Genomic DNA, 11,533 nt, shown 5'->3' with positions numbered 1-11,533 from the left:
TTGATTTCGGTGCGGAAATGAATAACGATTCCATCACCAAGGTTTATCTCGGTGTGTTTTGCAGGGTGTCCACCAAACATCACCATCCACCATGATACCTATTGCCTATATCCATACCTTTGACTCCGTCTGCCCGCGCATTGTACGGGTAGAATGAATCAAGGATGGAATTGATGCGTCGATGGGTACGGAGTAATAGTACGAGGTACGTATCTGGGCTTGATGCAACCCACCACTTCCCTGTTCCTGGCGCTTGTCCCGTCAAGGCCCTGGCATCCCAGCCAATCCGTCCTGCGTCATACCTCTCGCGTCACACTGGGGAAGCAGAACCGGCAAGATGGATGGCGAGAGGTGGCCAAACATGCCGCCATGGATCGGTGACCTATCTTCCTCCTCCTCTTCATCACCTTCTTCTTGCGCGTCTTCATTACTTGCTCGTCCTTGCTATAACCCCATCTGGCGCAACTGGTCTCTGGAGAGCTAAGTGGGTGACACGATGAATCAACTTTTGGTGTCTGCCCTTGCCGTTGGAGCAGCTGTACTTCAAAGTGTCGATGCGAGGAAACAGCAGTACACCTGGAAGAAGGGATGGAAAGATGATTTGGCCCGCGGGACAGACGCATCCGTGGTCGCCAAGCGTAGACCCTCAGCTGACTGGGATGGGCGGATCCCCATACACATCACGAACAACTGCGAGGACACGATATGGCCCGGCATCGCGACACAGTCGGGGAGGGGCCCAGACACCGGCGGGTTCGAGCAGGGTACGGGCAACACCACAGAGCTCTGGGTGTCCCCTAACTGGGAGGGTCGCATATGGGGTCGGACGAACTGCACTGTCAACGGGAAGTCGGCCTCTTGCGAGACGGGAGATTGTATGGGCAAGCTGGACTGCGAGCTTGGTGTAAGTCGGTTGGACAAGACCACGAGTTGTATGGAGAACTAATAGCAGGACAATATAGGGTGCGACGCCAGCGACGCTGGCCGAATTCAATCTCGCTGGCGGGACAGACGGTACGCAGACCTTCTACGACATCTCTCTTGTCGACGGATACAACATACCCCTGGCCATCAACTACATACCTGCCAAGAACACGACCTTTATCCCACCGAACCTGACCAACTGCGCCTGCATCGCCACTCCGGGATGGTTGTATGCGCCCAACGGAACCGGCATCGTCTACTCCAACTCATCCTATCCCATCCCCTGGGAGGCCGGCGAGACGAACGAGAGCGTCCGCGACTGGTGCCCCTGGCCGTCCCTCCTGTCCCCTCCCACAAAACCTGGGGATGGAGTCTTTCCCTACCCCGACGACAAAATCAAGCGGCCCACGTTCTCTCCCTGCAACAGTGCCTGCGCCGCCTCGGGTGATTCCAAGGACTGCTGCACCGGCAAACATGACGACCCCGAGACCTGTAAGCCGTCCCGCTACAGCAAAGAGGCCAAGGCTGTCTGTCCGGATGCCTACAGCTTCGCCTTTGACGACGACAAGTCGACCTTCACCATCCCCGCGGGCGGAGGCTGGGAAGTGGTCATGTGTCCCAAGGGACGGTCGACCAACATTCTGCGCCAGCTGGGGGCCGAGCTGACGGAGCTTGCCAGCGATGGGAAACTGTCGGACCTTGCTGTGTCGCGCCTCCGGAATACGACTTATATCAACATGGACAAGGGGGACGCCGCGGTGGGCCTGAGGCCGGTGCTGAGAAGCCCGATGGGGACGACGCTCGTCCTCGTCGCCTGGCTGGTGCTATAACAACCATCCGAAGAGGAATTTGGCGGGATTAAGCCTTCGGGTTTGAGATGAATCAGCTCAGATGAGTATCCGGATGTAGGACAGTGTTGAGAGGTGAAACGTAAGCGAGAGATACCCCAGTGTTTGGATTTGGAGAAGACTCCCCTTCTCTCGTAGCTCATATATACCCCTTTCCTTGGGTAAATGTAAATGGAATGCTCGAGTTTTGAAATCTAGCCTACATAGGCAGCTCTATCGCTAGCTCCATGATGTGCAAATGGCACCTTAATTCCCAGCTCATATAAAGCACCCCCAACGCCGCCTAAACATCTCATCAAACAAGTCCCACCCTTTCCTTTCGTTTTTCGACCGCTAGCCCCTGCGTTTCGTCTCCCTCCGCCTGCGCTCCCACTCGGCCCTCTCCTCGTCGTCGCTACCGCTAAACTCGGCATCCTCGTCGCTCTCGGACTCGGCCTCGACGACGGCCTTGGCGCCCTTCTTGGACCCGCCCTTCTTGGGCTCCTCGACGACGTTGACGTAGTCGCCGACGTTCTGCGACGCGAACTCGGAGCGCCGGATGACGTCGCGCAGCTCCTCGTTGGCCGGGTCGACGAGCTGGTAGGCCGTCAGGCCGCCCTTGTTGCGCACGCGCGGGTTGGACCCGGCCTCGAGCATCATCTCGACCAGGGCGCGGCCAAAGGGCCGTTGCGCGGGGGGTTCCGAGTTGAGCCACCGGATGGCCGAGTGGAGGGGCGTGTCGCCCTCGAGGCGCGTGACGGGGTCGCACTCGAAGTCGGGCTGGTCGAGGAGGAGGTCGATGATTTCGTCTGAGTGAATGGAATGTCTGGGTTAACTACCGGAGAACCCGTGGGAACGTGCGTAGTGTGCGAGAGAGAGGGGGGGGTTTACAATTTCCACGCATGGCGGCTTCGTGGTAGAGGTGATTGCCCATGACAGTGACGGTCTGGTTGAGGAGTTTGGTTATTTCGGCATCGGGCTTGCCCTCAAGGAGCTCCTCGAGCAGCTCGGTGTTGTTACCGCGGCAGGCAGCGATGAGCTGCTCCTTGATGGAGGCGCCCTGGATCTAGGTGTGGATTAGCTCTGGATAACTGCTCTGTGGCGTTGAATGGCAAGACCTACATCTTGCTCGTCGTCGGCCATGTTGGCGTTTGGAGGTGGTGGACAGAGGAATGCACGCAATGGACCGAGTTAGCGTAAGGGAGAAGAGAATCAGAGCCAGTCGTCATCAGTTGTCGCAAGCGTTTGGTGGCTCTGACGCCAGGAGGTGGCAGTGAAATGGACCTGGCGGGATGTGGTGGAGGCGGCGGGGGGCAGCCGCTGCGGCAGGCGCTGATGGAGGGGCAAGCCAAGCCTCCAGGCTCTGACATGCACTCATGCAGCCTGGAACCTGGAACGTCAGGACCCCACCATCCAAGCATCAAATGTGGCAGCGCTTGACCATGGTCACCAGAAATTTTGTCCACTCCCCCAAACGGCACTCTTTGGAAGCGCAACAACGTGATATTCTTCTACCATAGGGCCCCGCCCTCCCAGGAGCCATCATGCTTCTCTGTAAGCCATCCTCTGCCGTTCTGAAAATCCAGTCATCCTCCCTCCCATGGCAGAACCCTCGCTGACTTACTGCCTCGTCCACAGTCTGCCCCACCTGCGCAAACATCCTCACCGTCTCCCTCACCAACCAGGGCACCAACCGCCTCGAGTGCCGCACATGCCCCTTCGAGCACCCTATCAATGACCCCGTCTTCTCGCGCCGTGTCTACGAGCGCAAGGAGAAGGAGGATGTCTTCGGTGGGCCCGGCGCCTGGGACAATGCGCAGAAGGGCCGCGTCCAGTGCCCTGCTGATGGCTGCAACGGCGACGAGGCCGCCTTCTTCCAGGTCCAGATTCGCAGTGCCGATGAGCCTATGACGAGCTTCTACAAGTGCATGACTTGCGGGCAGCGGTGGAGGGAGAATTGAGCGGCGGGCGGGCGTGTTCTCGTGTTCGTTTGGGAAGGGGGAGCTTTGGCGTTATGGTTTGCGGGATAGATGGAGTTATATGGGTGTAGATTCGTTCGGCGTCAATACCACCGGGGCCATTTGTCGCGTAGTTTCTCATCGTATCCCACTCCGTAACCGAAAGTAATCGAGGTTGTGTTATGTGATAAGGCTTGGTAGAATGGCCGCAAGGGAATCAATCTATCCCTCGCGATGCCAGTCAACAGCGGCCTTCATCTCGTCCTCGACCAGCTTCTGCACCAGGTCCGGGCTGATGATGTCCTGGCGGAAGCGCTCCTGCTGGAGCAGTTCAAGATGTCGCAGCGTAGGGCCGGGATACGTCAGGTACTTGAGGTACGGCGGCCGAGACCAGTACTGCAGGTAGGCGAGGTAGGCGACAAAGGCGGGCTGCGAGAGAAACTTCTGGGCGGCGAGGTGGTTGAGATAGAACGGGTTCGCGAGGGACTGGACGAACTGGAGGGGGCAGTTAGCATACGGCTGAATACGGTTGGACCGAAAGGCCGGGCGCCCCGTGGAGCTCACCTCAAGCTCAATCTCGAAGCGCGTGAAGCCACCATAGCGTGGCTCGTCGGGATTGGCGTCTGGAGCTGGGGGAGAGGACCGCATTGGGACGTCCTGAGCGGCTTCGGAAGCCATCTTGCCGGGGAACAACGTGTGCAGCAACAGGTAGAAAGGAAGATGTCAATGTGTGATGCAGCTGTTGGGTGCTGGGGTTGATAAGCAGCAGCGACCGAGGGGATGTCAAAAGGGTATGTTCGGGATGAAGACGAGGTCCACTGTCGCGGTCTATGAATCCACGATGACAGCCACCGAATCCTGGTCCTCCACACCGCACCTAGTTACTGTGTACATACACAACACAGCGGCAGCCGTGTATGTGTCACGAAACCCAAGGCCAGGCCAGCAATCTCGCTTAATCTTAGTCATTTCCATTCCGTTTGACAATCATTCTATACTCCTCATTGGCTTTTTTCCCAAGGCACCAAGGGGCTCAACTGTAGTGCCTAAAATCCCAGTTCGGAACCAGCGATCCTCACTAGCATGGCCAAACACCATTCAACTTGTACTCACTAAATCACCACAACTCAACACCATCCTATCACGAACTTGGAGAATCTGCCAATCCGCTACACTCAGCTTCCGTAGACAGGAAGCATTTCTAAGCGTTCATCACAACGTACCTATCCTGTCTCTCCTGTCTCAAGGACAGGCTTAGACAGAATGTCCCCGGACAAAATCAAGACCAGACTCCTTATTATCTCCGATACTCATGGACAGCAGCCCAAAGAGAAAGAGGACGGGGATAGAGATACAGATGATGAGCTGAATCAAGAGGACATTCGACGGGTGTTCACCGGATTCCGCGACCCTCTCCCAGAGGCCGATGTGGTCCTCCACTGCGGTGACTTGACCAAGAGTGGCCTTCCACACGAGATCGAGGATACCTTCACCATGCTACGCAAGTGCCGAGCACCTCTCAAGTTAGTTATTGCTGGAAACCACGACACTGTCCTAGACCCAGAATTCTGGTCCAGGAATTCCTATGCGAGTTACGTTGCAGGGGACGACGCGCAGGAGAAGTCATGGCAGATCATCAAGGACGCCGAGGCGGACGGCGTGCGGTACCTCGACGAGGGCGTGCACACCTTTGACCTGGACAATGGCGCGCGCCTGACAGTCTACTCAAGCCAGTGGACACCCGTGTACGGGGCGTGGGCCTTCCAATACGACTGCAACCGGCCACACAAGTTCGACATCCCTTCGGGCGTGGATGTCGCCATGACCCACGGCCCGCCCCGCGGCGTGCTTGACTATGCCGGCATGGACGGCATCCGGGCGGGCTGCGAGGACTTGTTTGCTTCCGTGCGCCAGGCACGGCCTAAGATTCACTGCTTCGGACACATTCACGAGGCGTGGGGTGCGTACCTGGCACGGTGGACGGACGGGGATACGGGCCCGGCCATGGACAAGGAGGGCTCCCGGTACATTGCTAGGCTCCGGGGGCTGGCGCCCTTCTTCCAGGACAGCGTGGAGGAGTCGAGGCGCAAGATGCAGAAGCTGAAGGAGATGAGCAAGCGAAGGGGATACCATGTGGATCTGACCGAAGGCGACAACAGGCTGGAGGAAGGGAACCAGACGCTGTTTGTCAATGCGGCCATCATGAGCATCAGATACTGGCCGGTCCAGTGCCCCTGGCTCATCGACATCGACCTGCCCAAGGCACAGGCATAGCAAAGGGGGCACGGAAAATGACTGGTACAGGCTACCTAGTAGATATAGACACGACATTTTATGACATGCGGAGTTTTGCTATTAAAAAGAGGGTATTATCTTTGATCCTTGTCCCAGCTGTATTCTGGCGAGGCAACATCGTCATCTATTTCGTATCCATCCACACCAACCTCGTGTTCCTTGTTGTATACATCTCATAACCCGTGAGGGATTGCCGTCCACCAAAGCAGAGTACATGTAATAGGTCTACAGGGCCGCAATGACGGCGATGGCCGCAGCGGCGAGGCCGATAGCGGGCTTAGCGGCGGCATCCTCGCCATCGTTGTTGCCGTCGTCCGTCTGGGTAGCTTTAGCATCGGTGGCGGTGGCGTCGTGGGAGGTCTCGGAGCCGGTCTTGTCCGTGGAGGTGCTCTCGGGGATGCTCAGGGAGCTGGGCATGGTGGACACGACGTTCCTGCACAGCTTCAGGGCCTTGTCCTCGGCCTGCTCGAGCTCCTCGCGGGAGCAGGCGCCGGAGAAGCACCCGGACGCTGTCGACATGATCTTGTTCAGGGATCCGCAGACGCACTTGGGATCCGTGAGGTCTTTGCAGCCGATCTCGGGCAGGGTCTGGGTGAGGCACTTGATCTGGATGGTCGTCAGCTTTCATGAGGCCTGGAAGATGGGCGTTGCTGGGAGGGGCCCGTACAGCGCACTCGGGGATTCCAGCGATGGACTGACCGGCGACAAGGCCAGCAGCAGCGAGGGAGAAAAGAGCGGGCTTCATCGTGACAGTGGTGGTGATATCGTGTTGCTCTGAGTCGTGGGTGTAGAGTGGGTGTTGTTGACGCTGGCCGCTAGTATCTGTATTGCCACAGTCGAGAGGAGTTGGATGACACGAACAAAGAACCAAAGCCGCCCAAGGGTCTTAACAACAGAACGGTATTACGTCTCAATCCATTCCAGTCCAAAGCTATCGCCGTAGAGACTGTCCCCACCTTGTCCGTGCGGTCCGGATCATCGGCTCACATCGTACTAGAGGCCCAGAGTAGTACTCTGTACGTCACTTCGTATTCGGCGAGAGCACGGCACATTTCTAAGTTGAGACTTGAGGCTCGAGAGGAGGCTCCAATTGGACCGCGTGCCCCCAACGTGGACCAGAAAGAGGCTCAGCTAACAGCCTAACAGCGTCCCGTCCGTGGGGTGTCACCGTGTCTCAACTGCGTGTTTGACCCAGAGCTTGACGCGGTGGAAAACTGGAGATAGATGACGGCAGTGCTTTCGTCACTGCCTCGACAGAAACAGAATCATCCGAGCTCTGGATCTGTTCCTTGACCCGACAGGCTGAATATCGCTGTACGCCGCGCTTTTGGTTGAAACGAAAAGTCTGTTGAGTTCGTGCTGATCAGCGATGTCGCGGAACGAGACAACACAGCCTCAGAGTCACATGGTGAGCGAGGTGTGCTGAGGTTCCAGGTTCTTAGAGAAGAATTAGAGGAGTTCTGCTCCCAGTCTCCTGCCTATTTACTATACTTATTCTCTAGTGGTCGCCAGGATATTCAGATATTCCTGGTCGGTTCGTACTATCTTGAGGCAGCTAGCCGAATAGTTTCCATCATCACCGCACCTTTACTTCTTTGTCGTTGTTCCCATCATCCATCCAGCCAAACACAAGGTATGGGAACTTAGATTCCACCACGCTCATGATATCATCGCAGCATCGTAGCCGCTGGCGTACCACGCGTCTACCGGCTTGCAGAGAATGTACGCATCAGTGACCTGTGCCGTCCAGATCGCGATATCTACTCGCTCAATATTGGCATCGAGGAGCTTCTTAAAGGCTTGGTGGAATATTCCCGCTCTTTTGACTTTAGAGGCCTGGCCTAGCTATATAATGCCTTCAGCTTCCCTCTGAGCGTTGGCTCTGTGTCCAGTAAAGGGATGTAGTGAGGGGCAATGCTATTCCTTACCCTGCCCTTGATGATATTAACATCCTTCTGTCTGTCGTTGAATGTCTGCCGCGCAAAGGCATAGTCAGAAGATTGTCGTTGCCGTGCGATATCCAGATACAACTTCAGGTTGTCCCTCTCGTCCTTACTCAGGGGCTAACACGTCGGGAATGTCCCGGAGAGTTTCCAGCTGCTGCCCCGTAAGCACTGCACCTCTCCGCCTCGATAGATTCACTCCCAGCTGTGTTTCGTCTGGCAGTAGATGTGGAAGAGGGCGTGCCTTGGTTGGGGGGCAGCAGTCTCTCAATCAGACCTTCCAGGCCCGGGTGAGGTTGTGGCCTCTCCGGCCTTTACAAGGTCACTCCGCCCTAGGGATCAATGTATTCCCAGACACCCAACTCAATTGCCTCGATTTTGATGTGTCTGAACCAGCGAGTCCAGTCTTGCGGCTTGTTGAGCCTCACGCTCGTTGTCTTGCTCCTTGGTACCATCGCCAGCTGCTTCTCGTTGAACAGCTCCTGGGAGGGGGTATTGTTGAGGCCAAGCCGGAGGTTCCAAAATCTGGCCAAAAGAAGGGAAATTCCGCAACGAGGTCCGTGAAAGGTGAAGAAGTGTCCAGTCTTTCCGTTGATGATGCTCGCGCAGAAGCAGACGCAGCCCCATAATCTCCTATCCCAGCAGATATCACCATATTTCTTCAAGCCTTCAGCAAGCCGGGGTAGTCACAGGTATTATTATTCTCTTGCGCGCTATTGGGTTTGTGGGCGGTACAATGGAGAACCAAGAGTGGTTCAGAACTGTAGATTCTAATGTACGAGTGGCGAATTTCTAATACGAATACTAGTTTTGCTCATATGTGCTTCGAATAGAATCGGGGGATTTCTGAATGTCGGTGGACTTGGGTTTAGCATGGTCCCCCAAGTGACCACGATGGGTTCACGTCGGTCGCTTTGATCTATTCACCGTCGTAGTTCCCAAAAGTCTCTCATAATTGTTGGCACGTCGACATCCTTACCAATCCTGATTTTGTGCTCCCAGTACCACACCCAGTATGGGAACTTGGAACTCAGGGAGGACAGGATCTGGGATACGGCTTGGTTGCCTATGATAGCCAGCGCAGCTTGAGCTTTCCTCTGAGTGTTGGTGCCTTATCGATCATAGTGAGGTAATGCCGAGAAACACTGTTCCTTACGATCTCCGTCACGATTTCAACACTCTCCTTCCTATCTTCTTAGACACGCATGGCATTCTCATAGTTGAACGAAAGTCCGAAAAGAGTGAAGAAGGGTTGAGCCTTTACAGCGATGCTGCTCGCTCAATGGCTAGTGTGAGGAGTGCAACGTAGTGTGATTCATGTAGTGTACCCAAAGAGACACAGATAAATCATCAAGGTGTTATAAGCAATAAAGGCACCTTCTAACTGAGGCGTTGCAGTGGATGACGATACCCGATAGCTTCATGTTACTCGTGACCACATTAGCGACTCGATAGCGGAAATTACTACATCCATAGTTGGCATAAACTACGTCTTATCAAGAAGTCTCTCCCCCGTTCCAAGTTTCCGGTTCCCCGACAGCAAAACTCGGTTCGTTTGCGCGGCTTGCGCAAGGAAGCAAGTCTAGATCGCACTGTCAGTGGCCCCAGCTACCAGTATGGCCTTACGCCCAGTTGCCAGCCGCGTATCGAACCGCAAATACTCGTAGCTGAGTCAAGTGTCTTCAGAAGAAGCCAAGCTGGGTAGTGATGCCAACCCGTGGGGTAATACGAGCGATCGCCATAGAATCGAGATTAGCGCTAGACCACGGTGGCTGTGGAGCGTGGTGGCATCGTCTTGGATCATTAGGATTAATACGTATTAATGCTGGCGAATCCTTCAATCTAATGAGTCTATCGGTCTTCCCAGCGTTGTCTGCTCATGATGATGGGACGGGCCGGGTCCCAAGGGCCCCGTATCTCGTTCTTGTACTTTTGCAGTCCAAGAAGCCACCAAGTACAGCCTCCCGTTGCCAATACCGACAACAAGATACTGACTACCATCCCTACTATGCCGTTCTTCCACGGCCAGCCTCCATCCTTCCCCTCGCCCAGAACCATGCCCCCGCCCAGACCAGCCCCGAGCACAAGGAGAATGGTCAGGACCACATGATATCGCCAGCTGCGATGCCGCACATGCCTTCGAAACACCGGGAATAATCCAAAGACCTCGATGCTGAAAAGAGTGAGGCTGAACACCTGTTTCGTGGAGGGCAGGCGGCTCGCCAGCACCGTAGACGCCATGAGCGCTGCGTTCGTTGACAGGGAAGCCGGGAACTTAACCCCAACTCCGCCAGAGTAGTCGAAGAAGAAGATGTTGATGGCCAGAAGCCAGAAGGACATGGCCCAGATGCTGTCACTCGATGTGGAGCGGGTGAGAGACTTGAGGATGGGGCTGAGGCCGAGGAGGGTGGAGTAGATGAGCGCCGCGGACTTGATGGTCCCCAAGCGCTGATGGGTGCGATTCTGCTCGCCAGGATCAAACAGTGGAAGGTCGTTTTGAAGTGTCTCCAGGCTAGATTTAGCCGTCAGGGCGGTCATTGGTGATAATCGTGGTATCTGCTTTCCAGCCCCAGCCGGGAGATTCGTAGATGAGCTGGCAGCCGAACCCTCGTGGGATGGAGCCTTGGATGATGATGAAGATGGAGTCGTCTCCGACAGTATTGACTCGGTCTGTAGCGTATCAGGCCGGCGGACACTCGCTGCCCTAGTGCGCCGTCTGCTCAAGCTGTTACTACGCACAATGGCGACGGCCGCAGCACCAGACCCGGGCTCCTCGTCCTGGGTTTGCTCCGACACCCATCGCTCCCACAGGAGCCAGCCAAGGAAGGTGCCCAAGCTACTCCAATTCAGGATCGAGACCGGGGAAACTCGCTCCTGGAATATGCAGGCGAAGCAGACGACAAAGATGATGACAGAGCAGACATGTTGGAGAATGACAGTGGAGTCGGCAACGAGGGGCCAAAAGTCGTACGGTTTCAGGCGGGGGTTGCGCTGGAGGTTCTCGAGGAAGGTCGCCTGGTCTGTGTAGTTGTCCGGGTCTGCGGTTTTCTTGAATCAGCATCCAACCCGTTCATGTTGGCGACGTTGTAGAAGGGGGCCAGTGGGACGACGACGTACATGACTGCTTCACCCACATGAGCTTCTTCCACGCACGCTTGCGCCTGCGGCTTCCGTGCTCGCCGTTCAGACGCCTGAGATGCGATCGCGTCGACTCGGCGGCGCTTTCGCCTGTGTAGACGCGGCGCGGAGGGGAGATGTAGGCATCGTCGGGGGAGAGGTGGGAGCTGAAGGTCGGAGGGCCCTGCCAGTCGAGCGTGGGGAAGGGCGTCTCGCTCTCATCGTCGTCGGTGTGCGTGGCCATGATCGGTAGCCGGGGAGATGATCGGCCAGGAATTCTGGCGACGTTGCCTCATCAGTCTTGATTTTTGTCCTGGTGGACGGTGGCGTCGTGGGATGGTTGTTGGTGGTTTCGTGCTGGGGATTTGGGGGAAAGGCCGATGGCAGTTCCTCAGGGTCCTTAACTACTACGGTACGTATACTCGTATCCATGTCAATCTGGCAGCTTACCCTACGCCGCGCATCATCG

At 56.2% G+C, this 11,533-nt stretch overlaps 7 protein-coding genes across 7 annotated transcripts; 3 read left to right on the top strand and 4 right to left on the bottom strand.

Annotated features, from left to right (window-relative positions):
• Positions 1-369: 369 nt before the first annotated feature.
• On the top strand, positions 370-1,754 carry ACO1O0_005556 (thaumatin family-domain-containing protein; the record flags this gene model as incomplete). Its single annotated transcript, XM_083194972.1, has 3 exons — positions 370-377; positions 550-904; positions 963-1,754. The coding sequence occupies 3 exons, from the start codon at positions 370-372 to the stop codon at positions 1,752-1,754; spliced, it is 1,155 nt and encodes a 384-aa protein (XP_083049885.1).
• Positions 1,755-2,105: 351 nt separating this feature from the next.
• On the bottom strand, positions 2,106-2,894 carry ACO1O0_005555 (uncharacterized protein; the record flags this gene model as incomplete). The annotated part of the gene is made up of 3 exons (XM_083194971.1): positions 2,106-2,560; positions 2,643-2,817; positions 2,874-2,894. The coding sequence occupies 3 exons, from the start codon at positions 2,892-2,894 to the stop codon at positions 2,106-2,108; spliced, it is 651 nt and encodes a 216-aa protein (XP_083049884.1).
• A 401-nt stretch (positions 2,895-3,295) lies between these two features.
• RPC11 (DNA-directed RNA polymerase III core subunit RPC11) lies at positions 3,296-3,712 on the top strand (the record flags this gene model as incomplete). Its single annotated transcript, XM_083194970.1, has 2 exons — positions 3,296-3,305; positions 3,390-3,712. 2 exons carry the CDS (start codon positions 3,296-3,298, stop codon positions 3,710-3,712), a joined length of 333 nt encoding a protein of 110 aa, XP_083049883.1.
• A 219-nt stretch (positions 3,713-3,931) lies between these two features.
• Positions 3,932-4,387, bottom strand: SOH1 (mediator complex subunit SOH1; the record flags this gene model as incomplete). The annotated part of the gene is made up of 2 exons (XM_083194969.1): positions 3,932-4,204; positions 4,274-4,387. 2 exons carry the CDS (start codon positions 4,385-4,387, stop codon positions 3,932-3,934), a joined length of 387 nt encoding a protein of 128 aa, XP_083049882.1.
• A 585-nt stretch (positions 4,388-4,972) lies between these two features.
• ACO1O0_005552 (Metallo-dependent phosphatase-like protein) lies at positions 4,973-5,983 on the top strand (the record flags this gene model as incomplete). Its single annotated transcript, XM_083194968.1, has 1 exon — positions 4,973-5,983. The coding sequence occupies one exon, from the start codon at positions 4,973-4,975 to the stop codon at positions 5,981-5,983; it is 1,011 nt and encodes a 336-aa protein (XP_083049881.1).
• A 246-nt stretch (positions 5,984-6,229) lies between these two features.
• ACO1O0_005551 (CFEM domain-containing protein) lies at positions 6,230-6,749 on the bottom strand (the record flags this gene model as incomplete). Its single annotated transcript, XM_083194967.1, has 2 exons — positions 6,230-6,610; positions 6,672-6,749. 2 exons carry the CDS (start codon positions 6,747-6,749, stop codon positions 6,230-6,232), a joined length of 459 nt encoding a protein of 152 aa, XP_083049880.1.
• Positions 6,750-9,798: 3,049 nt separating this feature from the next.
• GPI2 (phosphatidylinositol N-acetylglucosaminyltransferase) lies at positions 9,799-11,308 on the bottom strand (the record flags this gene model as incomplete). Its single annotated transcript, XM_083194966.1, has 2 exons — positions 9,799-10,985; positions 11,065-11,308. 2 exons carry the CDS (start codon positions 11,306-11,308, stop codon positions 9,799-9,801), a joined length of 1,431 nt encoding a protein of 476 aa, XP_083049879.1.
• Between the last annotated feature and the right edge of the window lie 225 nt (positions 11,309-11,533).

This window comes from Amphichorda felina (assembly GCF_050947745.1).
Source record: "Amphichorda felina strain 45539 chromosome Unknown scaffold_5, whole genome shotgun sequence".
NCBI classification, from domain to species: Eukaryota; Fungi; Ascomycota; class Sordariomycetes; order Hypocreales; family Bionectriaceae; genus Amphichorda; species Amphichorda felina.
The sequence above is the reverse complement of the archived record's forward strand: the minus strand, read 5'-3'. Positions and strand labels throughout refer to the sequence as shown.